Source organism: Delphinus delphis, chromosome 12 (assembly GCF_949987515.2).
Source record: "Delphinus delphis chromosome 12, mDelDel1.2, whole genome shotgun sequence".
Taxonomy (NCBI): domain Eukaryota; kingdom Metazoa; phylum Chordata; class Mammalia; order Artiodactyla; family Delphinidae; genus Delphinus; species Delphinus delphis.
This window is the reverse complement of record NC_082694.2, coordinates 30,285,542-30,312,421: the sequence shown is the minus strand read 5'-3', so window position 1 is coordinate 30,312,421 and position 26,880 is coordinate 30,285,542. Positions and strand designations below refer to the sequence as shown.

Genomic DNA, 26,880 nt, shown 5'->3' with positions numbered 1-26,880 from the left:
ATGGGCGATGGGGGCGCCGAGTGCGACCGCGGCACCTCACGCCGGGAGTCGCGGAGCGGGCGCGGCGGGGACCGCGGCGGAGCGGAGGACTCGAGTGCTGATGCCTGCGGCCGCAGCCCAAAGGACACTGCCGGGACCTCCGCCTCCAGCCCCGCGGGCTCCAGGGAGAGCGGCGCCGACAGCGACGGGCAGCCGGGGCTCGGAGAGGCAGACCACTGCCGCCGCATCCTGGTGCGAGGTAAGAGGACAGCTCGAAGCCCTGGCCCACCGGACGCCCCTCCCATCCCCTACTGGCGCCTCCGACCTTCCTGCATCCTCCACCTCCCAATTCATATATTCATTCAGACAGTCATCATTCAGTCATTCATTCAGCAAACATTGTTTTGAGCGTCTATTGTGTGCTGGACAGCGAGCTGAGTGCAGGGGACAAAGCGGCGCCCGGTACCGAAGAAATCCCCATTTCACCGCCTTAACGATTCTCAGCTTCCCAGGCCCATCCGGGCGGGTTACTGTGGCGGGGGCGGAGTTGTGAGTGCGGGATGCGGAGAGCCGAGTCCCCGCCCCGCGGCCCTCGCGGCGGGTGCGGAGAAAAGCGTCACGAGCGCCTTGCGGAGTCGGGACGAAGGGGCATCAGCGTCCGGAACCGCGGGAGGAAGAGGCCAGGCTCCGCTCAGCAGCTGGGGCGCTCCCCGACCCCTGCCCAGCCCTGTTTCCCGTTCCCAGCCACGCAGACGCACCGGGCTGCTCCCGGGAGAGGGTGCCGGGACGCGGAGGGCGGCGTGCGCCCCGCTCGCCCGCCTGGGCTTCGCTTTCTCGGTTCCCACTTCCTCGCGGCGCCTGGGCGCAGCCGGCTCTCGGCGCGGCCTTCTCCCGGCCGGGCCTTTTGCGTCTCTCCCGTTCTCCCTCACCCTTCGCCCTCCTCTCTTCTTTCCTGGCCATTTCTCTCCGCCGAGCTCGCATTCCCTTCCTGCAAGCGTCCGAGTGCCCAGCTCTGCCTGGCTTCCTCGCCGCGAGGCTGAGGCTACCCCGGCCCCCAAAGACAGCCTCACGCGAAGCTCTAGGCTCGCCTTTAGCCGGACCCGGGCCTGGCCTAGCGAGATGGGAGAAGAAAGGGAATCCCAGAGTCTTGCCTTCAGCCCGTCCGTAGGCCGTGGTCGGAGCCTGAGGTCTGTTCCCCTATCATCCCGGAGTCCCAGGACCGGGAGACCCAGCGCCTAGAAGAGGCCATTCGAGAGTAACGGCTGCCCCGGCCTCCTCCTCCAACTCGCTCCCGGCTTCCTCCCGCTGCCTTTTTCTTGCCCCTTCTTTTTGAGCACCTCTCCTGCAAGCCTAAGGGCCTAGAAAGAAATCAGCCAGAGCTGATTTCCTCGGCCACCGCCTAGGGAAGGGAAACCAGCCTGACTGACACTGGCTCGAGCTCGCTCCAGCGCTAGGACCCCGAGTTTGTCTGATCTGGGCTGGGCTGTGTGGGAGCTACCCACACGCAGACTGGGACACCTTGGCCTGGTCGGGCACAGCCGCTGGGTTTGGGTGGCTCTGGGCAAAGGGGCTAAGGTAGAGCATGGAGGCGGCCCAATGTGAAGTTGACGGATGACCATCTTGGACACAGACTCAGGGACCCTGGTCTTCAGAAAACACAGGAAACTCCAGGCCAGGTATGGTCACCCAGCACTGTTCTGGGTCAGGCTTGGGTCAAAGGACGGTATGGGGAGGTGGTCAAAGGACAGGGTATGGGGAGGTGGTCCCCACCCAACAGGGATTCCAACAGGTATGTGGACCTGTTGGGCACCTGGGATTAAATTAGATCTCATTCCATAGACTGTGGGATGTCCTGGGTACAGGGTGTTAGCAGCCAGCTTGGAGTTCCATTAAGGAAATCTGCAGGGCTTCCAGAAACAGAGAAATCAGCCCCTTAAGCCCACACTCCCAAATTTAGGACCTCAAGTCCCTGCAGGACACTCACCACCTCACACTCCATCTATGGATAGTCATTTCCTTCTGCCTGGACAATTGTGAGTTCTGTGTCCACCTACCATCCCTTCTGCTCTACTAACTCCACATGTAGATCGAATAGATTTTGTGTATAGATGTCAGTCAAATAAATCCTAGGTAAAAAAATAATAATAATAACTCCTAGGTGTAGACTCACAAAAGGTAGGAGTAAAAAATTACCCTCCAAGAGACCACCCAGTCTAGGAGCAACCCACAGCCAGGAAGAGATGGACCCCCTACTGTATGTGGGGCAGCTTGTGTGCATTGGCAGGTGAACTTCTACAAATGCATGTAGGCAATACAGCAGCGCCATTACACTTATACAGCATAATGGAAATAGAGCACAGAGGAGGTATTTGTGCACCTAAAAGAAATAAAAGGTAAACAGGGCCCTCCTAAATCCCTCTGTCCTTTCCATTTAATGACAAGGAGGTTATTACAGGCCTGAGATACCAGGGACCTCATTTACCGCTAATCCCGCCTAGCCAGGGTCACCTGTGTCACTCCAGCCCCACTGGGCCCAGGGCAGAGGCTCTGACAGATGAAAGGCCCTGCACTGGTGAAGGGAAGTCTGCAGCGTCTTGGCCCCTGGCTGAATGTCCCTCCAGTATGCTCTAAGCGAAGAGTACATTTTACCCTTGACTTCCAAGGACACATCCTCCCAAAGTACCCTTGGAGGAAACCATAAAAAGGGGGGAGGTAGGCGGTTAGCATCTCAGCTGTCAGGTTGCTGGTGGGGTGAAGATTCTGGGAAAGAGCCCCACTCTCTCTGGGTCTTTCTTTCTGTCTCTTTTCCACTCAGCACTTGCTCCCTTGAGGGCTCTACCCCAGGGTAGCAGATCTGCTGGGGGAGTCCCAAGGTGCAGGGGAAGAAGAGGAAAGCCTGGTGCTGGAATTAAGCGAAGTTGGTTTGCAATACAGGCCTTACTACAGCCCTTTGAACTTGAACTAGTGTCTTTGCCTCTCCGTGCCCCAGTTTCCTCATCTGTACAAAGAAAGCATAGTGCTTCCCTACAAGGGCTATGCTAAGGGTCAGAGATGGTGTCTATAAAACTGCAACCAACCGACAGGATCTCCATAAATATTCCATTGAATGAAAGGGGAGAGAACTCAGGAGACTCAAACTGCTTCAGGCAGTGGGCCTACTTCCTCAGAGGCCTCCCCAACTGCACCCCCTGGGCCCAGAGGCTGTTAAGTGTTGGGAGGTGAACGGCCAAGGGGTCAAGGACCGGCTAATGAAAGGAGGCCCAGTGCCACCTTGCAGACCACGCAGTGCGGCCCCCCGCATCCCCTTTGAGGAACCCTCGCTCCACCAATCACTCACGTTTCCCTGCCTCTGCAAAATGTGGGTCAGGGAGCCAGGGAGGCTAACCTTGCTGCATCCCCTGCCTCAAAATGGAGGCTGCTTCGTGCCACACATGGGCACAAACAAGGCCACTGGGATGACAGACGTACACACAACAGGCACCCCACACACCCCACCGGGGACACAGCTAGGCTTCCACAGGGACCTTAGAGCCGCCTAGGCTGCCCCACACCTCTGCTTGCACAGCCCATTGACTGATGAGGGGAAGGGGTGGGAGATCCTTTTGTTTTATGTTTGGAAAGGACAAGAAGGGGTGGGAGATCCTTTTGTCTTATGTTTGGAAAGGACAAGGCACGGGCAGGAAGCAGATGGAAGGAGAGCCATGGCTCTAAGTTAGCTGCAGCCTTGGGTGATATGGCTTTTTCCGTTGAGCCGGGATCCCTGCAATCAGAAGAGGTGGGACAACTCTCCCCCCAAAACTCCCAAACCCCACAGTCTACGCACACTCAGATGCACCTACGTGATTCGCAAGTTAATCGAGTCGAATTCAACAACCCCTCTGGCTAGAGCCGGAAATGGCTGCCTGCCAGCGTCACCCCACCCAGCAGATGTTATGAACAATGCCTAGCGCTGGTCCCAGCTCACCCAAAGCGTCCCTCTGACCTGCCAGTCTCAAAACCCCAATCAGGCCTCACCAACTCTGTGCTGCCACCTTGGCCTGAGTGGAGCAGGATTTAGAGGCTGCTGGCCGGGCACTCCCGCACCTTGAGGCCTGCGGCACTCCGGGCCTGGCTCAGCACCCCTCTGTCTAGGAGCAGGGAGACAGGAAAACTGTGGAATCCTTTGACTGAGTGAATGGCTACCCCCTCACCCCATAGCACCAACACCCACTAGCGGAAATGCTTTCATCCAGGAGCCTGGTGTATGTGACCAGTGGCTGGGGATGTGGGAGGACACAGGAAGTCCAGGGCCTCTGGCTGTGGCTGAACAATTCCCTCTGTGGATGTGGGTTTGGGGCAGGGGGTCATTGAACTTAGTGGTGTTGCAGCCCCCTGAGAATCCGAGTGCAGTGATGGACCCGCGCTGCAGAAATGCATGGGTCAAAACACAGCACAATGGTGTACACCAGGCAGGGCACTGGACGGATGCTGCAGACATGTCTGAGGACGCTGGGCAAGGGGCCAGGCCTTCCGGGGCTTGAGCTAGTATCGACCCATGGGAACAGACAACCCCCTTCTGCAGCCAGGGCTGGGCTCAGCGTTGACCAGCATCACCTCCCTTTCTACTTGAATTTACAGCAGCCCCTGGACCTAGGAGGACTCCGCCCAGACCGATCAGTCCTCCCCCGGCAGGTTGTGGCAGCTCCACAAGGGCACACCTGCCATCTTCCTGATGGCGTGTTTTGGCAGTGGAGTCGGTGAGGCAGAGTGTTGTATTGGAAGGAGCACTGGATTGCGAGTCCCAGCACCTGGGCCCTCCAGACACCGGACCTCGGGACTATAGCCTCAGTATAAGTCTGCTAAGAGAGGCGATAACCCAGGACCAGCCCGCCAGGCAGTGGTTAAAAGGTTTAAATGATTCATGCAGGGGATTGCATTTTGGGGTTTTGGGTTTTAGTTTTAGTTTGGGGGCTTGTGGCAGGTATTAGGTTTCTTTTATATTTTCCTGGGATTGTATTTGTTTTATGTTTATGCCTTGTTTTTGGCAGAAGGACCCGCATTCTCGGGCGGGTCTGTGCTGGGCCCTTTCATTTTTGCTCTTTATTTTTCTCCTTTATATCCATGCCCCCACCCCACCCCCAACACACACAAGCAGAAGCAGACCTGCAGCCAAATGCATCGTCTTGTTGGTGTGTCCTGCGTGCACCGTTTCATTTTCAGGGAACTGTGCAGGGCGTTTGGCGGCTCCTTGTGTTCTCAGCTCTTGCTGCCGCCCTGGGTGGGCTCTTGAACTCGGGTGCCGGTGGACCCGCTGCTGCATCCCGCGCGCGCGCGCACACACGCACACCTGAAAGGTCTGAGCTCCCAGGTGTCCCACAGGTGACCCAGCCGGGCAGGGAGGCTGGGACTGCATGTGGGTACTCGGAACTGGAGGGGAGGGAACGGACTGCAGCAGCGTGTGTCCCTGGGCCTTTGTACGGTGACACCAAACAGATTGGGTCTCCGCACACTGTGCACCCCCCGTGGCGACAGAGGGCTTCTAAGGCTCCTGTTGGCCCTACGCTCTTTCCTCAGTTATGCCGGACTCAAGTCTGGGGCCGTAGTAAACAACGCGAGCTCCCTCTCAGTTCGCAGTTGCTTTGATTTGTACTTTAAGTGGGCGTGGGGCCGGCGGGGGCGGGATAGAGAAAAGCTTGTGAATTTTGCCTTTTATTTCCTGTTTGCTTAATATAAACTAAAGATCGGCTTGACTCTCCTCGGAAAGTGGGTAGCGGATTGCTCTCCGTGCATCCGCGGAGGTGCGTACCCCAGTTTGAACATCTCTGACAGAGGACGCCGAGGCAGAGTAGGCCTGCCCAGGGATCCCCGGGACCAGGGGTGGTCAGTGCGCTTGGTTTACCCCACACCCCGCGCCCATCCAGGAGGGAGGTTGGAGGGTCTCGGCTAGGGGTGCCGGGGTGGCAGTGGACACTACGGAAAGAGGTGGCAGTGCCAGGACCGAATCTGGCCTACAAAGCTGGGGAGTGGGCGGACCCGGAAAAGCCGGGGCTTCGAGCGCGGCCGGGGGATGGGGGCGACCTTGGGATGCTGCTTGCCACCCCTCCCCCCAGGCCTAGTAAAATCCCCCGAACCAACTCTCCCACGTTCTCCCATGATCTTGCCCTTTGCTTGCTAGTTGATTCATTCCACAAACATTAATGAGTACCTACTACGTGCCAGACCGACCCGGTGGGGCTGCAGGTGCTCAGCTTACCAACCGAGAGACTGCCTCGCAAGCGGGGACTTGCCGGGGTCCTGACCCGCCCCGGCGGCGGGGCCCGGGTGGCGAGGGAGCGATGTCGGCGCTAAACTCAAGGGAAGCGGGCGCCGGAGCCCGGTTCCCTTGATGCCCCGCGGGGACCACGTAGGAGGTAGTCACCGCACTCGCCAAACCCACGCGATCTCCCCAGACGCGTTCCGTACACATACAGGAGGCACTCAGTAAATATTTGCCGAACGAATGAGAGGAGGCGAAACCATCCACATCTCGTGTTTCACGAGGTAGGAGGCCGCAACGCCCCTCCCTGGGAAGAACATCTGTTATGAAATGACCTCCTTATTTTTTGACGTTACAAAGTCGTTCCTTACATGAAATGGTGATGATGCCAGAGCGCAGAATAACTGTTAAAATATAAAGTCGACGACGCCATATTTCTGTAATTTCGTGCAATCCTCAACTTGGGAACCACTGAAATACAAAACCTGAAAAAGTTCAAATATGGTTTGTTTTACTGGTTCCTTGGATCCCCAGGGCCGGGGAGGCCCCCTAGAGGAACAGGAGGCCGAGGGAAGCACAGGGCCGAAAGGGCGGTAGTGAGTCTCCCGGCTTTCTGCAGCTGCTTAGGGTGAGGTTCCACCCGCAAAGACAACCAGGTAAACAACTAGATAAATCCGCGCTCCTCCTCCCAGTCCAATTCACACGTCCCCAGTCCTCTGTTGGAGCTTGAAATAGCCGAGTATTTAAAGTCACGGTTTGTTCTGTGTTTTGCTTGTCCCGCCGCCCACGGCGGAGCTGCGGGGAGCCAGGGCGCGGCGGGTGGAGGACCCCCCGCGAGGAATGTAAAGGCCACGCTCACGATGTAGACAGGAAGATAGAGAAATTAAATTCAAAAAGTAATATGTGCTCAAGGTAAAAACAAACAAACCGAAGTGGTAGAAGCCAGCATACCCAGTTTCAGGTGTGTTTCAGGAGATTTCCTCGCTCTCCTATACAGACAGTAGCGAAAGCGGAATCATATTACATAAGCTGTCTTGCGATTTACCATTTAAAAAAAAATACAGTCCGCAGGGATCATCTCTTTGGCCCGTTTCACACAGTTCCGTGACTGTACAGTACTCCTCTGGTGGGGGAATGCCGGATTCTCCTATCCTCTGGGAGGACGTTCCTGTTATTTTTCCCTGGTACAGGGAAGCATTGTTTGTAACTGTGAAAAAGTAGAACCAACGTAAATATCCATCAACAAGGGACTGGTTAAATTAAATTTTATTATATCTGCTTAATGCAGTACTATGCAGTGGTTAGAGCACTTCCAGATACAAAGATTTTTTGTTTGTTTGTTTGTTTTTTTGCGGTACGTGGGCCTCTCACTGTTGTGGCTCTCCCGTTGCGAAGCACAGGCTCCGGACGCGCAGGCTCAGCGGCCATAGCTCACGGGCCTAGCCGCTCCGCGGCATGTGGGATCCTCCCAGACCGGGGCACGGTGTCGACTCTCAACCACTGCGCCACCAGGGAAGCCCTAGATACAAAGACATTTATTAAATAAAGTTTATCAAATAAAAAAGTAGTTTACACAAAATCTTACTTTTGTAATATATAACTTACATATTTATTATTTTTCAATTACTAGGGAAGGTTTGGGAGATTGCGAAATGAGCTCTCAATGCCGGGGTCTTTGTGCCCTTGAGTGTTTCCAAAGGATAAATTCCTAGCAGTGGAATTGCTGCTTCAAAAGGTTTACACACACTAAAAATTTTTTTAATGTGTTTCCTTTAATTTTAAAATAGTAACTATTTCATTTGATTCAAATATCAAAAGTTGTTTTAAGCACACAGTGAATAATCTCTCTCCCATCCGTGTCCCCCATCCTTCAGTTCCCACCTGGCTCAAAGGCAGCCATTATTTACTGCTTTCCACTATGTTCTTCGAAATAATTTCTATGCTTATGCAAGTCAGTGCAGCTATATTACCTTTTTTCCTTTTGTTTTCTACTCATATGGTGACATCTCTATATATTTTTCTGCACCTTGTTATTTTCACTTACCAGTGTATCTTGGGATGTTAAGAACTTCTTGTTAGTTTTTTTACAGACGCATAGTATTCCATTTATAGAGACTGGATGGACCATGATGTATATTATATAACCCGTGCCTTAATGGCAGACATTTAGCTTTTTTCTTATCTTCGGTTATTACCTACAATGCTGCAATAAATCAGCTTGTTCCTTGGTCATTTCCACATGTGTGAGTATATCTGTCAGAGAAGTTCCTGCAAGTAGGTTACTGGGTCAAAGAGTATCTGTATTTGTAATTTGAAAGACAGTGCCCAGGAGCCCTCCATAAGATGGTACCCACCCACTGCCCAGCAACGCCTGAAAGTGCTTGTATCCCCAAATCTTGTTATCACAGTTCACACTTTGTATCTCGATAGATGTTAAGTTGTTCTTCCAGGGGAAAAAAATGTTTAGCAATTTATACCCCCACCTTTGCCCTTTCCCCATATTGGACATTGTATATCTTACATACCTTTGCTAAGAGGTGCCTCACCGACATTTTAATTTTTATTTCTTTGATTATTAGTGAAGTTGAGCATTTTTTCATTTTTATTGGCCAGTTGTATTTCTTCTGCTATCTATTAATTCATTTCATTTGACCATTTTAATTTTCAAATATTCCTTTCCTTACTGATTTGTAGAAATTCTGTATTATGGACGGTAGCTCATGGCTTTCAATATATGTTGCAATTGTTTTTTTAGTTTATAAATTGTTCTTTAATTTTGTTTCTGATGTCTTGTTTTCTGAAATACAAAATATCTTTCTAATTACAAACCAATCTGTGCTGTTTTGCTGTATCATGTAAAAATGGAAAGTTCTTCATTTCCTCCACATAATACACTTCTACTCCCAATATGCAATCTCCCAAACTTTCCCTAGTAATTGGAAAACATAAATATGTCAATTATATATTACAAAAGTGAGAGTTTTGGCAAACTGCTTTTCTTCATTTAATAAACATCTTTCTGTCTAGAACTGCCTCATTATTTTTAACAGCTGCATAGTACTACATTATGCAGATATAATAAACTTTTATTTAACCAGTCCCTTGTTGATGGATATTTACGTTGGTTCTAGTTTTTCACACTTACAAACAATGCTTCAGTGAACATCTTTGTATGCTAATTTGAACAGATTTTTTTTAAAGTCTCATGAGACAATGTGAAAAATATGTAAACAGGTGAGACATTTTATTAAGAAATGGTTGTTAATGTTTCTAATTGTGACAATAGTATTGTGATTGCTTTTTTAAAGGAGTCTTTAGAGATACGTATAAAAATGTTTCTGGATGAAATGATATGATGTCTGGGACTTGCTTAAAATTACAGGGATATAGAAGGAATGGGACTATTCCTGAGTTTATAATTGTTGAAGTTGAGGGATAGGTATATCAGAATTCATTATACTATTCTCTCTCATTTTGTATGTTTGAAATTTCTCATGATAAAAATTTTAAAATTATAAACATCATTTCACATATGTCTGGTATGCATATAATTACAGGATAAAGTCCTAGAAGTGAAATTTTAAAATACAAGTATATATGCTTAAAACTGTGATTGTTATTTCTAAATGCCAAAAATGTACAAATTTATACTCGCAGAAATTGTATATAAATGTGCCATTTCTCCACATCCTCCCAACCCAGGATATACTCAATCTTTTAGAGTAAAATCTTTTCAAGTGAAAAAAAGTCTTATTTTATTTGGCGTTTTTAATTACTAGTGAGGTTAAACATATTTTCATATACTTATTTTTCATTTTTATTTCCTCTTCTGTGAATTTTTCATTCATATACTTAGCCATTTCTCTATTGGTTTGCTCATTGTTTTCTTATAGTAGTAAACATTATTTATACATATTTATATATCAATATATGTTATATAAATATACTTATGTAAACATATATATGTAGCATATGTAAACATACAAACATATACATATTTTAAAATATTTTATAAAAGGGAAATGATCCCTTTTTCTGTGACGTGTTGCAAACATCCCCAGATCTTTTTCTTTTTCTTTTTCTTTTTTTTTTGACTTTGCTGTGAGTTGGAGGGTTTTCTGAACTCAAATTTAAACGTTAATCACATCTCATGGTCATTTCCTTTTGGACTTCTACATTTTAGTTCTCAACTAGAAAATTCTTCTCCAACAAAAGGTAACAATATTATATATATTATATATAATGTATATGTTATATATATTTACAATACAATACTCTTAAATTTTGTTACAAAAAATTCAGTATACATTACAATTTTTGAGTTTATAATTTATCTTTTATTTTTCTTTCTAATGTCTCTTCATTTTTGAAGTACAAAATATCCATTTTTAAAATTTTTTATTTTATATTGGAGTATAGTTGATTAACAATGTGTTAGTTTCAGGTGTTCAGCAAAGTGATTCAGTTATACACATACACGTATCTATTCTTCTTCAAATTATTTTCCCCTTTAGGTTGTTACATAATATTGAGCAGATATTAGGGAGTTTGAGATTGACACGTACACACTGCTATATTTAAAATGGATAACCAACAAGCACCTACTGTATAGCACAGGGAACTCTGCTCAGTATTGTGTATAAGATCCTTTTAATTACAAACCCAATCCATGCTGAAATCATGTGAAAGTTGAAAATTTTTCATTTCCCTCACACGATACACTTCCACTCCCAAGACGTAACCTCCCAAACTTTCCCTAGTAATTGAAAAACATAATTATGTACGTTATATATTACAAAAGTGGGATATTTTTGCACACTGCTAAAATAGTCTCTTCACAGACTGTGATAGTCTTGGCAACAAACCAAATAATAAAGAAGTGCATAAAGTAAGATGGGAGAGGGGCTTCCCTGGTGGCGCAGTGGTTGGGAGTCCGCCTGCCGATGCAGGGGACGCGGGTTCGTGCCCCGGTCCGGGAAGATCCCACATGCGGCAAAGAGGCTAGGCCCGTGAGCCATGGCCGCTGAGCCTGCGCGTCCGGAGCCTGTGTTCCGCAACGGGAGAGGCCACAACAGTGAGAGGCCCGCGTACCAAAAAAAAAAAAGTAAAATGGGAGAAATCTCTCCCAGACCAGCTCCCACTCCACAGAGCAAACAGGAAAGAGAGGTGTTCAACCTGCCAGACTTAATTCTATGTAGGTACAAGCACGCACACACACAAAGTTTAGTTTTCCCTTTTGTTCTTTATAAAACTGGGTTTGTACACATGTACTTGTTGTTTTCACGTAGCAGGATTTAATGGACATCCGTTCAGGTCAGTGTATGGAGATGTACCTCATTCTTGTTAATGTCAATATAACAGCCAAAGGCAAGACTCTACTGTGACTTTATCAACAGTATTCCTGTTGATAAACATTCAGCTTTTTCCTTTTTTTTTTTTGTCCTCTTACAAACTGCTACAAACAATGAGTCTATCTTTATGAAAGTATACCAATATTTCTCAGGGGTAGAAACCTCTATAAAATTTCTGAAACAAAGGAACTATGCATTTTTTAATTTAGCTAGGCATTGTGAAATGACCCTCCAAGAAAAACTTATTTTGTATTAATTTGTATTCTCACCAATAGAGCTTGAAAAAACCTATTTTCCCTCACCTTTGCCAGCACAACTTTCCCAGCCTGATAAATAAAATATGGTATCTGAAAAAAAAAATTATCTCATTGCTGTTCTAACTTTCATTTTCTCTAAGTCCCTCTGAGCTTGAGTATTTTTTCATATATTTTAGCCATTAGTATTTCTTCTCCTCTGAATAACCCTTTCGTTGAATTTGTTAAGTTTCCCACTGGACTGCTTGACTTTATTTATTAGACTATAGAGGCTGTGTGTGTACTAGACATTAAGACTGTTATGCATGTATCGTTAATATTTTCTCCCAATCCGTCACTTGTCTTTTAACTGTCGCTCATCCTGCAGAAGCTTTTATTTCTAGGTACTCAAATCTGCCATTTATTTTTTTAAATTCTTCAGAGTTTTTATTCCATTTTTAGAGCTTTGTTTTTTACATCTCAAGTTTTAATCCATCTTGTGTATATTTTTGCATGCAGTGTGAGATAAATTACTTTATTCCAGATAATGAGCTAATCATCCAAAAGCCAGGTCTTTAATAATCTCATCTTTCCTCCAACTAACTTGAAATATCTTGATAATATACCAATTCCTCATATAGGCATGGATTTCCTTCATAACGCTTGTGTCATCATCATACCATTTTAGTTGCTGTAGATATGTAATATATTTTGCTGTAATGGTAATACAAGTATTCTCTCCTCATTCTTTACATTTTTTCTCAACTATTCTTCCATTTTTAATTTTCCCAATAAACTTGAGAATGAATTTTTTATAAGGAATTTTTATAGTGATCACATTATGTTTGTTAAGGCAGGAAGGACCTTGTCACACTTAAAAATCAGCACAGGACTTCCCTGGTGGCACAGTGGTTAAGAATCCGCCTGCCAATGCTGGGGACACGGGTTCGATCCCTGGTCTGGGAAGGTCCCACATGCCACGGAGCAACTAAGCCCGTGCGCCACAACTACTGAGCCTGTGCTCTAGAGCCCATGAGCCACAACTAGTGAGCCCGTGTGCCACAACTACTGGAACCCATGCACCTAGAGCCCGTGTTCCGCAACAAGAGAAGCCACTGCAATGAGAAGCCTGCACTTCTCAAAGAGTAGCCCCGCTCCTTGCAAATAGAGAAAGCTCGTGCACATCAACGAAGACCCAATGCAGCCAAAAAAAAAAAAAATCAGCATGTTAACAGCTTATCATGCAAAGGAACTACCTGGGTGCTACCTGGATGAAGTCAGGTAGGACTTTGAGGGGGTCTATTGGGAGAGGTAGGTGGAGAGGGTAATTTTTCGTCCTGGAGGTCAAGAGCATTAGCTATCTGTTATCAAGCAGGGGTCATCACCTCTCCCATGGCAAAGGCTCTTTGGATGGAACTCACTCTCCCCTCTACCCCTAGGGCTCACCTCTCTTTGAGGAGATCTGAAAGACAGCAAAACTCAGCCTTCATTCCAGTTAGACTTACACAATTCACCCTAAGACCCTACCCACAAAGAAGCTCTGCAGTTAAGCTGCCCCTCCTTCCCAGTGCTTCCCCCGCAACCCCACCTAGAAAAGGAACAATTCCGGAAAGGGGGCTCTGTCAGTAGGATGGACTAGATTTTGCTGCAGAGACAACCCAAAACTTCAGAGGTTTAACAAAACACAAGTATATTTCTAACTCACTTGATAAGTCCATCACAAGTGGGCAGGGGCTAGTCTTGGTACTCAGAAACCCAAGCTTCAGCTTGGCTCCCGCCTCTATGACTATCACAGTAGGGCGAAGGCGGCGTGCCAAATCACGAGCCAGCTTTTGACGTGTTCTCCTGAAAGTGCCTGCATCCTTTCCTCTTGACTAAAACAAATTATATGGCCACATCTGATTGCAAAGGGCAGAAAATCAGTGCAACCCTACCACGTGCCTGGAAGGAGTTGAAAACACTGGCGAACAGCATTCATGGCTTATACATTAACTTGACTTTGATGAGTGGCCTTCTCTGCCACTCCTGGCTAAAATAGCAAATACAAAAACACACACTATGACTCTTTTTTTTTTTTTTTTGTCTGCCTCGGGTCTTCGTTGCTGCACTCGTGTTTTCTCTAGTTGTGGTGAGCGGGGGCTACTCTTCGTTGCGGTGCTCAGGCTCTAGGCGCACGTGCTTCGGTAGTTGCAGCACACAGGCTCAGTAGTTGTGGCTCGCAAGCTCTAGAGCACAGGCTCAGTAGTTGTGGCGCACTGGCTTATTTGCTCCGCGACATTTGGGATCTTCCCCGACCAGGGGTCAAACCCACATCCCCTGCATTGGCAGGTGGATTCTTAACCACTGCGCCACCAGGGAAGTCCCACACACTATGACTCTTGTATGTTAGCTATTTGGAGAGGGTCAGTAATATCCCCTTATCTTGTTTTATTTTCTTCACAGCATTTATCAGTACCTTTCATATTCGTTTTTAAATTTATTATCTGTCTTTCTCCCTTACACAAGGTCTATGGGAACAGGGACCTTGTCACTTTTGCTCATTTCTATATACTCAGACCTGAGAATACTATTTGGCACATAGCAGGCACTTATTAAATTTATGTTGAATGGTTGAATAGACACAGTTGTTTTATTTACATAAATGGGGTAGTACTACTTACTTTCTTTCACTTAATGTCAGTTCATATAGATATTGCCTCATTCTTTTACATTGCTACATGACATTTTATAAAATATGAATGGTATAAATGTACCACAGTTTGTTCAGCCATTTCCCTTACACGGAACACTCAGGATGCTTTCGAATTTTCAACATTTTGAACAATGCTTCAGCAAACATTCTTATATATACCTTGGAGCACGTGAGCCTGTGCTTTTCTGGATAAATACCTACTAAACTAAAATTGCTGGGGCAGTAGTTGTGTGCATCTTTAAACTTGACAAATGCAGCCTTAAACGTTGCGACAATTTATGGTTCTACCAGCAGTGAATGGGAGTGTGGATTCCCCAACAGCACATCATTGCTTTATTAATCATCTGCTAATGTCTTTCCAACCTTAAGGGAGATAAATGATTATCCATTGTTGCTTGAACTTGCATTATCCTGATTACTGTGAAGCTGTGCTCATTTTTTCATATATTTATTGGCCATTTGGATATCTTTTCTGTGAATGGCTCACATAAATTACTTGACCATTTTTGCTGCTAGACTATTGCCCTTTTTAAAAAAATTGTGTATTCATAATTGCATTTTATATATCTGGATATTATTTCTTTGCCTTTTAAAAAAAGATTTTCTTCAATTCTGTCTTTCATATTTTATCTTGGTTTTGGTGCCTTTGTCATACAAAAGTTTTTAGCTTTAATGTAGTCAAATACATCCTTTATTTTTCCTTTACAGTCCAGGTTTGCATTTTGCTCGGAAAGCTCTTCCCAAGCTTAGGATTCTAAAAATAGCCTCCTATATTTCTTTTAATCCCTTTATCATATTATAGTCTATGATTTGCTCTCTAATCCATTTGAAACATTGTCCTTTATGGCGTGAGATGTGAAGTTAACTTGATTTTATTCCAAACGGATAATTTATGGTCATCAATCTACTTAACTCCACTGATAGACTAGACCAACCTGTCCCCATATAATGTTCCCTTTATCATAAACTCTGTCACTATATGTACATGGCTCTATTTTGTATTCCTTATTCCATTTTGTTTCCCAATATTCAGTTATTTGAATACCAACTTTACTATTTCTATTGTATCCATGTTTCATTTATTTACTTAATATTTTAGCATAATATATTTTAAAATGAAATACCTACTTTAGCTTCATGCTAAGCATATAAAATCATAGATTTAAATTTTTTCTAGTAAACCCTAAAATAAGTGCATATCTTTTGAAATGACAAAGGTTTATTTATGTACCATTCTAAATCATCTTACAAACCACAAGTGAAATGCAAAGGCATTTGGGGAAACACTATTGTATTCTTTCCACTAATGGATTTGTCAGTTTCTGTGACAAAGCATCCTTCTAGCTTCATGGCATGTTTTGTTGTTGTTGTTGTTAATGTTTTATTTTGAAATAACTGGAGAATCACAGGAAGTTGCAAAAATGGTAGGGAAATCCCATGTATCTACAACCTAGCTTCTCGCAATGGTCACATCCTATATAACTATAGTAATGATCAAAATCTGGAAATTGACATTAGTACAATGTAATTAACTAGACCACTGACCTTCTTCAGATTTCACCCATTTTTTGCATGCACTTTTTTCTTTGTATATAGTACTATGACATTTTATCACCGTTATAGATCCATATAACCACCACCCCAATCAAGATACAGAAACTGTTCTGTCACCACCAAGAAACCCCTATATAGTCACAGCCTCCCTTCCCTAACCCCTGGCAAGCACAGATCTGTCCTCCACTTCTGGAACTTTGTCATTTTGATAATGTAATATACATGGAATCATACAGTACATAATCTGAAGGACTGCCTTGGCTTTTTTCACTCAGTATAATTTCCCTGGAGATGTATCCATTTTGTTGTGTCTATCAATAGTGATTGTGGTCCCACGGTTTGTTTGTCCATTCACCTGTTGAGGGACATCTGGATTGTTTCCATTTGGGAACTACCACAAATAACGCTACTATGAACAACTCCCTGTAGATTTTGATGTGAACCTAAGATTTCGTTTCTCTGGGATAAATGCCCAGGAATGAGGTCACGGGGTGGTTAATATAGGTTAAACTACCAGGTCAGTTTCCAGAGTGGCTGCACCATTTTACATTCCCACCAGCAAGGAATGAGAGACCTCGTTTCTTGGCATCCTCACCAGCCTATTGGCACCCTTTTTTTTTAATTGAGATGCAATTCACGTAACATAAAACTTGACTTTTTTTTTTTTTGGCTGTGTTGGGTCTTCGTTGCTGCATGCAGGCTTTCTCCTGTTGCGGCGAGCGGGGGCTACTCTTCGCTGTGGTGTGTGGGCTTCTCATTGCAGTGGCTTCTCTTGTTGCAGAGCACGGGCTCTAGGCACGCGGGCTTCAGTAGTTGTGGTGCACAGGCTTCAGTGGTTGTGGTGCACGGGCTTTGTTGCTCCGTGGCATGTGGGATCTTCCCAGACCAGGGCTCGAACCCCTGTCTCCTGCATTGGCAGGCAGATTCTTAACCACTGCACCACCAGGGAAGCCCCTCAGTCTTTTAATTTTTGCTACTCTGATACGTATTTCTCCTGGTTTTCATTTGTTTTCCCCTAATGGCTAGTGATGTTGAACATTCTTTCATGTGCTGATTTGTAGGGCCTGTTTGGATATCTGGGGACCGGTCTGAGGTGCCTTTGTTCCATGCTCCTGCCTCTCCTGGCCCTGAGGAGGAGGGCTGCCTTTGTCTGCTCCCCAAGGCAGGAATGCTCCTCTTAGCTCCTCTACAAAGAGGAAAGGGGGGGCGCTATATGGTTTGACCTCAGTGGTCAGGAGCACAGGCTCAGAGCTTCAGGTGGCCTCCAGGACGCTTACCCGGAAGGAGATATGAAGCTTCCAGCACACGTATGATACCCCTCACCCTGTCTCCTGTTCACACTACCCCCCAAGACACTTTTAATAAAATCAGTGCCTGTGGAGCTGGGCTCGCTTGAGTGTTGTGAGGAAAGTTCTGAGACTGGTTTCACAGTTGTAGACAGTATAACCTGTGCAAAGGGGACCCAGTCACAATGGGATCACAAATATTATGCCACTATTTTAAAATGTAGAAAGTATCGGGGTGAGGGGAAGCTTGAGTTGTCCCCAAAGGCCTATGGTTCTACTAAGCCTCCAAGAGCAGGGCGCCCTTCCGTGTGCTGTGCTCTGCCCAGCGCCCTGGCAAGACTAGCCCAGTGGTGGGGGAGGGCAGCCTCTGGGCCATGACTCCGTCCCCCACCCAGGCTCACCTTCTCCCCGAAGGTTGACTGAGAACACGAAGGTGCTCGAACCTCTGAGCTCGGGGGCAGGACCTTCGAGCTAGGAGCCCATGAAGAGCTGAAGTGCACCCTGGAGGAGTGAACATTAACTGGCCCTAGCGGGAGGCAGGAAGAACCGGTCTCATAAAATACACTGAGGGACTTGGAGGGAGAGGTCTCAGGTTCACCCTCTAGAGTAGGGATTCTAAAAGTAGGCTTTACAGTCCTGTGGCTCAGAAGCAGCCTCTTAACAAACAGCACATCCCAAATGCAATTCCTTTCCTACGTCTTCCAGGGCAATGATGAACACGTTCAGAAGATTCCATTTTCTACCCATGACAAAAGTTTTCTTCACTATAACCTATCAATTGAATCACTAAGGATTACTAAAAGAGGGTATTCATCAAGTAAAATGAGGATGTTTCTAGACCTTATTAAACACTGTCAGTATGAACTTGGGTAAGTGACTTAAAATTTGTTCCTCCATTTCCCCATCTGTAAAGTGGGGATAATAACAGTTCCAACTTGACTGAGACATGCACAAAAGTTTAAGTGCTTAAAACGGTGCCTGGCCCAGAGCAAGCACTGCAGAGATGTCAGCTATTATGAGTGGCCACAGCCACTTAACGCTTCTGACCGCATTGCAAACTTCCACAGTGCATGCCCCCTGGAGATGGGCAGAGTTCCTGCAAGCTTGGAGGTTTGCTTTGTTACCTGTGCTTGGTAACAAGTGCTGCCTTGAGTTGGTAAGTTTCCCAGTGACACTCACCTTCCTGTGTAACAGTAAATTACTCTTAGTTTAGCTTTATTGTTATTAACAGCACGTGTTGGGAGAGGTTTGGTAAATCCTACAGAATATGATGCTGCATATTTCCACACTTTAATTTTTGACATAAAACTTTTCTAATAACTAGATTTCAAGCCATCAGTGTATGTGGTTCAGACGTGGATCATCTTTGCCCCTATACTGAAAGCTGATGTGTGTATATATATATAAAACCCCCCACCCCAAGAAAATTTGCTTTTGCTGAGTTCTTTCAGTGGGACTATATGGTGAATGTGGGCTACAGATTTTTCAACCTTTCCTAAGTAGGCTCGCAGGGGACACGGGTTCGTGCCCCGGTCCGGGAAGATCCCACGTGCCGCGGAGCGGCTGGGCCCGTGAGCCATGGCCGCTGGGCCTGCGCATCCAGAGCCTGTGCTCCGCAACGGGAGAGGCCACAACAGTGAGAGGCCCGCATACCGCAAAAATAAATAAATAAAAAATATTAGAAACCCCATGCATGGAGGGCATCGGACCAGGGCCCAGGAGGGTGGCCCTGCTGAACAGAACTAGGCACACGAGGAGTGGCAGAAGTTTCCCCTCTCAAAGGCACCCCAGAAGCTTGATACAGTGGCAATGGTCCTCGGGCTCCTCTTGGGGATCCCAGCTCTACCCCACACCAGCAAGCCTCTTCATGGACCCCAGGAGGGTCTGTGGACAGAGACTGCACCCATACACACTAGACACACATACACACTAGACACACACACACACACACACACACACACACACACACACACACACGGCTTAAGACCTGGCTCTGGACATTTCCTCTGGTAAGCCTTACCTGATTGATCATATCCAATTCTAATCCATCTTTTCCTCTGCACCTGAGGACTTGGTATTTCTCTTTCCATTTTTTTCTTATTCTGCTAAGGGAAGACAATCCTGACTGGGTCAGACTGAGTCCTTTCTGACCAGGCTATGATGATAGACCTGACATTTGTGCTGAGGCCCATTCGCATACATACATTAGATACAACATACTGCATTGGGTGATTAAGGAGGTAAGGCCCAGAGAGGGTAAACAACTTATCAGAGGTCACACAGCCAGGCCCAGACATGAGGAGCTCCCCATCAGATTATGCTGCCTCTCATTAAGATCCTCATTGGGGGCTTAAATCCTTAACTAGTGAACTAACTTGCCTCTTTTCATGACCCCTGCAGATGCCAAAGGAACCATCCGGGAAATTGTCCTGCCCAAGGGCCTGGACCTGGACCGGCCCAAGCGGAGCCGCACATCCTTCACAGCTGAGCAGCTGTACCGCCTGGAGATGGAGTTCCAGCGCTGCCAGTATGTGGTGGGCCGTGAGCGCACTGAGCTGGCCCGTCAGCTGAACCTCTCGGAGACCCAGGTAAAAGGGCAGGGCCAGGCCACTCCATCCCTGCCCTGGCAGCCCGGGGAAATCCTTGGGGTGTGAGGCCTGTGGGCTGCTGCTCGGAGACCCAGCTTTGGAGTTCAGACATGTACTAGGGAAGGGCTTAAAGTTACAGATAAACCAGAGAAAATAAATATAGTGCTGACAAGAGAAAGCTGGTATATGCCAACAGGGTGTGGGTGAGGGAGTCGGGGTGGCGGGGGGGCTTCTGAATGTACCAGGTGCTACTTCCAGTGGAGTATGGGAATGGGAGGAAGAGTCATTCAAGTTGCCGGGGGGTGTCTGTTGGTGCAGGAGGGATCCTGCAGGAAGGCATGGTGAGGGGTGGGCTTGCTGGGAGCAAAGATTCAGCGGCGAGATGAGGCATTACAAAATTGGGCTCGGGACCTCTCATTTCCCCATTCTGGGCCTTTTCCCATCCTCCCTTCATCCCAGTGTGCCTCTAAACCTCCTGTTGAAGAGAAGGGGTCTGAATGCCCCCTTCACCCAGGAGGGGCTTAGCACATAGCACTGAGCACCTACTCTATATGAATGGAGGTATTTCAAGCTGGTAATAGAGCTAAATAATAATAATAGTAATAGTACTACTAATAGTATTGGATTGGCCAATAAGTTCGTTCGGTTTCTCCATAACATCTTAGGGAAAAACCTGAACGAAAGTTTTGGCCAACCCAAAAATACTTCCCCAGTACTTACTGTGCTAAGGCACTGTTCGAAGTTAGTTGTTAGTTTACTAATCCCTCCCAACAACCCTATGATGTAGCTACCAATATTATCCCATTTTACAGATCAGGAGAGGTTCTGCCCAAGGTCATGTAACGACTAAGTTCCAGAAGTAGGATTTAGACAAGCAGCCCGGCCTCTTTATGCTGCCTGTAAACTGGGTAACCACCCTGGAGCTTGTCAAAAAAGACTTAGACACTCTAAGTCCAGCTACAGGTAAACAGCGAGGGAGGTCAGTCAATAAATGTATGGAAAGGGCCAAACCAGGACACATGAAGGGAAGGGGAGAGGAAGGAGAGGAGAAGGAAGCAGACAGTCTGGGGAAAGCTGCCAGAGGACCTGTGAGGCTCTCTGAGCACCGCCCGCTGCCGCCCTGGCCCTGGCCTTGGTACCGCCGTCCCGTGGCAGTGAGGTCAGGATCGTGGGCAGCTGGGAGCAGCTGCTGTCCTGCAGGCCGGGGCATCTCCGCCTGGACTGTTTTCCTCCACCTGCCCCTGTAGAGCCCCAAACAACCCGGCAAATGGCCTGGGGCAGCTGGGCCCTCCGTCCAGCTGAGTCACTGGGGCTGGAAACCAGGCTGTGTTCAGGGGGCCTGCAGTGGCCAGGCAGGGCCAGAGCTCCGGGTGGGGAGTCAGGGAGACCCCCTCAGACCCTGAGGTCTAGGCACAGAGTCACCCCTCCTCTTTGCCCTAATTTCCCTCTGCGTTGCCTAGCTTTACCCCCAAACTCTCCCCTGAAACTTTCTTTCCAAGGGCACCTCAGATGCCCAGGCCAGAAGCTCCTTCTCAGTGCTCATCCTTCCCCTGCCCTGCCTGCAGTACAGGCTACATTTATCTGCCCTTGAAGGTCAAGGCCAAGCCCCTTCTCCCCCAGGAAGCCTGGGGCTTACATGGCTTGACCTGTAAAAGTGTGTGTGTGTGTGTGTGTGTGTGTGTGTGTGTGTGTGTGTGTGTGTGTGTGTGTGTGTGTGTGTGTGTGTCATGTGGTGGGCACCAACCAGTATGCACTTCCCAAAAGCAAGAATGTATTTGAAAGCCACATCTGCTCTTTAGGCCTCCCTGGGGAGCCCAGCACACAGCTGGGCACCCAGTGGGCCCTCAGTGAATCCTCGACTAACTGATTATTGCTTACCACCCTCCTCCTTCTTTCCCCAGTCCTGGGGTTTTGCAGATAATTTACAGTGTAACTAACACTTACTGAGCGCTTCTGTGCACCAAGCACTGTTCTAAGTGCTAGGTGTGTTCTCACTGGTTTAGTCTTCACCACAGCCTCGTGGGATAGGTGTGCAGTTTTTCTTCTGACTCCACTTCCCACATTAAATGTGTGGTGTTCTCCCACACCAAGAGCAACCGATTCTCCAATACCAGCTGGGTTTTCAGCAATGCAACTCCGTTCAGTTCTGACCCTAACTCCCGGAGTTAACACAGACGCTACAGGTTAAGGGCTCAGCCTCATGGGACAGTCCCACGTCAGATGCCAGTAGCAAGTCCCAGGGCCACCCATACTTCTGACCAGCTACAAATAGGGGGTTCCCACATCCCCCTCCTTAGGCTTGATAATTTCCTAGAATGACTCACAGAACCCAGGAAAACACTTCTCACTGTATTTACTTTTATGGATTTATTATAAAGAATACAACTCAGAAACAGGCAGATGGAAGAGATGCATAGAGCCAGGTAGAGTGGGGAGAGTTCATGGAGCGATCCTCACTGTTCAAGAGACTTTATAACCCAGTCTCCAGCCCCCTCCGCTCCCTGGAGGGGTGGGGCTGAAAGTTCCAACCCTCTAGTCACAGGTCTGGTCTTTCTGCCACCAACCCCTATTCTGAAACTAGGGGTCCACCCTGAGTCACCTCATTAGCATAAACTCAGGTGTGCTCAGAAGGAACTGGTTGTGGATGACAAAAAGCTCTGGGCCAAGAACCAGGTACAAAGACCAGGTGTGTTTTTTCAGTACACCAGAATGGCGCTTTATTATTTTTACGTTAAAGAGAAGGAAACTGAGGCACACAGAAATTAAATCACATGCTCAAAATGTAAAGCAGGCACATTCATTAGCTCTTCTAATCTTTATAAAAAGATGACTTTCAGGGCTTCCCTGGTGGTCCAGTGATTAAGACTCCGCACTTCCGGGCTTCCCTGGTGGCGCAGCGGTTGAGAGTCCGCCTGCCGATGCAGGGGACACGGATTCGTGCCCTGGTCCCGGAAGATCCCTCATGCCACGGAGCGGCTGGGCCCGTGAGCCATGGCCGCTGAGCCTGCGCGTCCGGAGCCTGTGCTCCGCAACGGGAGAGGCCACAGCAGTGAGAGGCCCGCGTACCGCAAAAAAAAAAAAAAAAAAAAGACTCCACACTTCCAACGCAGGGGGTGCAGGGAACTAAGATCCCACATGCCATGTGGCATGGCCAAAAAATTAAAAAAAAAAAAAGATGACTTTATGGGTAATATTATCCCCAGTTCAGAAAGCTGAGCCTCAGAGAGGCTAATTAACTTGCCCAAGTTTATATGGCTAGAATTTTGTGGAATTCTCAGTATATTCACCCATACTTTGGGGTGAATATATTATTGAATGCCTGCTATGTACCAGGTGCTGTTCTAGGCATGCCCTCCCCTCTCTGTTACACCCAGAGCTGCAGCAGGACTGGATGGGTAGGAGATCACTGGTGAAATCTTCCCTCATCATTGGTGGCACCCCTGTTACTGCCACTCCCTTTGTACCTACTTGCCCTCCGTCTGCTGGGAGCGGTCAGTGCCACTCTCCACTACATCCTCAGATTCCCGAGGCAAGGAGCCATGACTTCTGAGTCTGTCCTCTCCCTCTAGTTCAGAAGTAGGAACAGAGAAAGTGAGCAGTAAACAATACCTCACCCTGAGTGTGGGCCAGGCTAAGCCCTCTACAGGGATTGCCTATTTGATCCCTGCCACAGCCCAGGTTTTTTGTTTTGTTTTGTTTTTTGGCTGCGTTGGGTCTTCATTGCTGCACAGCTCTTCTTTGCGGTGCGCGGACTTCTCATTGCGGTGGCTTCTCTTGTTGTGGAACACGGGCTGTAAGCGCACAGGCTTCAGTAGATTGTGGCTCACGGGCTCAGTATTTGTGGCTCGCAGGGTCAGTAGTTGTGGCACACAGGCTTAGTTGCTCCGCGGCATGTGGGATCTTCCCAGTCCAGGGCTCGAACCCGTGTCCCCTGCATTGGCAGGCGGATTCTTAACCACTGTGCCACCAGGGAAGTCCAGCCCAGGTATCTTTATCCTCATTGTAGAGATGAGAAACTGAGACTCAGGGGTTCTTGGGGGTGGTGCCTGGCCTGAGGTAGGCGCTAGCCTGGCCGAGAACCCAGGAGGCTTCGCAGCAGGGGAAAGGATTGCAGTGACACGCAGAGCCACGGTCCCCACGGGTCTGGTGGGGCCACTTCCTGGAGCAATCAAATTCCAGAGTGACTACGAGTCACTTCCTTCAGCCAGACTTGGTTGAATCTTCCTCGGCCATCCCTTACCCATAACACCTTCCAATGTCACCTCTTCAGAGGTGCTGTGTTTGCCACCCCACCGATAAGATAGTCACCTCCCCGCCTCTCCCCTCCTTATTGTGCCTCCGAAGTGGCAGCCCACACACTGTTATCTGTGCATGCCAAGTTAAGTACAGAAATGGAGAACAAGTGTTTAGACATACACATAGCAATTTTTCTAGTAACTCATTTTAATTGTATTTTACAAAAGTATTGGTCCACGACAGATTGGAAACTTAAATAAAAAGTGGTTCCTCACCACGAATAGTTTGAGAGACGCTGCTCAAAGCACTTACTGCCACCCGACAGCCACGCCTGTTTGTTTTTATTGGTTGTTTATCTTCTATCTCCCCCTCTCCCGTGTGTCCACTCCACACGGCAAGGATTTGCTCTGCTTCGTGCACTGCTGATTCCGCCCGCCTAGAACAGCGCCTGGCACAGAGTGGGCACTCAGTACCTATCTGCTGAATGATGAGTGAGTGAGTGAATGCAGCAATCAACCTCAAGTAGATCCCGGAACTCCCTGGTCACTTTCAGTTATTGAAACTCAATGCAATCCCGTTTAAAACACCCAACTCACATCTGTTTCAAATCTTTTCTTCCCTCCCCCTTCGCCCACTCAGAACAGGCCTGACTCACTGCTGGAGGGACCTGCAGGGGAAGAGCCCCTCCCATCACAGCCGCTAGAAGGGAGTGTGCTCTGTCTGAGCCACCTGTCACCCTCGCCCACCAGCAACCTCCCCCAGGGTAGGAGGGCAAGGAGAGTGGCACCTTCTGGCCTGAAGAGCCTCATGGCTAGAGGTCTTTGCTAGAGGGGCAGTTGCTCCCACAGGTGGCATGTCAGGCATGGCCCCAGGCAGCCTTAGCTCTGCGCTCACCCTGCCCAGGCCAGCCTCCTCCTCTCCACCTCTCCTTCACCCGGGACTACATGAGTTGCAGCTTCCCTTATGTCCTCTGAGGTTGGAGGGAAACAGCGGGTCTCCCCATGCTTTTCTTTCTGGGCCCTCCACTCCGTGGTCCCTCCTGGTCCTGCTGGCACAGACTACCCAGCCAGCTGCCAGCCTCTGGGCCAGAGGCAGGACCAGCCTCTGTGCTCCTGGGGACACGGGTCTGGGTGCTGCAGTGATTGACAGGTTTTCCAGCTGAGGAGAAACTGTCAGTCTCTCCTTCTCTCAGACATTTCCAGGCCCTGCAAGTGATTCAGGACCCAAAACCTGCTTCCTGGGGGGGAGCACCCTGTCCTTCCCAGAGAAGGGAGAAAATCCCATCACTGTCAGGGGGCCCGCAGAACTGACCACTGAACTCCTCCCCAACCCCCAGCCTTCCTTTCCTTCTACAGACTAGGATGGGGTTGGAGTGCTGGGTGCTGGGTGCTGGGTGCCGGGTGCCGGGTGCCGGGTGCTGGCAGAGGGCAAGTTCTCCTCCTCTCAAAGGCCTTGAAAAAGGTCTCTTCCCTTTGGTTGGTGGCTTCATTTAGGATGTCCCCAGCTTTGGGTGTGTGGCCATTGGAAGTGTCCCTCACCATCCTGACACATCTTCTTACACTTGGTATCACGTTGAGAAGCCCTTATAGGTGATGGGGTGGGAGGGAACTGCTGAGAGTTTCAAACAGGGGGATGGCCAGATGGGCTAGGGAGCTCCCTTCAGAGGCAGCATGGGGGCCGAGACAGGAGGAGGGGGGTGGCTAAGAGTGGAAGGAGTGCGGGCCAAGAGGGGAACTCATCTGTGCCCTCCCACCTCCACCCTCCAGCTGCCGATCCACCCCTCCATCCTAGGGTCAGCATAGCAGTGGAGGGGTGCCCATGATTTGGGGGGCCAGTGTCTCTTATCAGTTCCCCCAGTCAGCCTGATTGTGGGAAGATCTTAATGACAGTCTGATTACTCTTCTTTCCTCTCTCACTGCACCCCTGCTCCCCCCTCCCCACTCCCCTGCCCCTTCCTTTGCTCGCCCCTCCCCCCCCACCACTTTGCTCTGCCTGTCCCCTCTCCCTCGCTGACACCCCTCCCCTTGCTCCACCCCAAGGTGAAGGTCTGGTTCCAGAACCGCCGCACCAAGCAGAAGAAAGACCAGAGCAGAGACCTGGAGAAGCGGGCGTCCTCCTCGGCCTCCAAGGCCTTCGCCACCCCCGACATCCTGCGGCTGCTGGAGCAGGGCCGGCTGCTGTCCCCGCCCAGCGCCCCCAGCCTTCTGACGCTGACCCCCGGCCCGCCGCGCCTGCCTGCCAGCCACAGGGGCGCCTCCTTGGGTGACCCCAGGAACTCGTCCCCGCACCTCACCCCGCTGACCTCAGCCTCAGCGTCGCCCCCGCTGCCGCCCCCTCCGCCAGCCCTCTGCTTCTGCACCGCCCCACTCCTGGACCTGCCTGCTGGCTACGAACTGGGCTCCTCGGCCTTCGAGCCCTACAGCCGGCTGGACGGGAGGGTAGGCAGCCCCGGCGGCAAGAAGGCCAGCGCTTAAGTCTCCACCCCCCGTGTGACACTGGGTCCCCAAGCACAGCACCACCCTGGCCTCCTGGGCCCAGAGACGAGAAGGGGCAGCCACACACCCTGCCCCGCCCACCCTGCAGCTCAGAGACTCTCCAGTGGATGACGTTGGTACCGCAGCTTGTGTGTGTGAGTGCAGTGTGTGTGCGTGTGCCTCTAACTGAAATAAAAGGAAAACAATGACAAGAAGGGAAACGGAGTCCCCACAGCACTGCCACTGCCCCGC

The 26,880-nt window shown here is 48.7% G+C and overlaps 1 protein-coding gene across 1 annotated transcript; it reads left to right on the top strand.

Annotated features, from left to right (window-relative positions):
* On the top strand, window positions 1–26,628 carry VAX2 (ventral anterior homeobox 2). The gene is made up of 3 exons (XM_060027551.1): window positions 1–238; window positions 19,731–19,918; window positions 26,194–26,628. Exons 1-3 carry the CDS (start codon window positions 1–3, stop codon window positions 26,626–26,628), a joined length of 861 nt encoding a protein of 286 aa, XP_059883534.1.
* Window positions 26,629–26,880: the final 252 nt, after the last annotated feature.

What these genes read in the sequence shown, in the direction of transcription:
- VAX2 (XM_060027551.1), top strand. Translation starts at nt 1, where the DNA reads ATGGGCGATGGGGGCGCCGAGTGCGACCGCGGCACCTCACGCCGGGAG. An exon ending in CCGCCGCATCCTGGTGCGAG is followed by an intron (nt 239 to 19,730) that starts GTAAGAGGACAG and finishes TGACCCCTGCAG; the next exon opens with ATGCCAAAGGAACCATCCGG. An exon ending in TGAACCTCTCGGAGACCCAG is followed by an intron (nt 19,919 to 26,193) that starts GTAAAAGGGCAG and finishes CTCCACCCCAAG; the next exon opens with GTGAAGGTCTGGTTCCAGAA.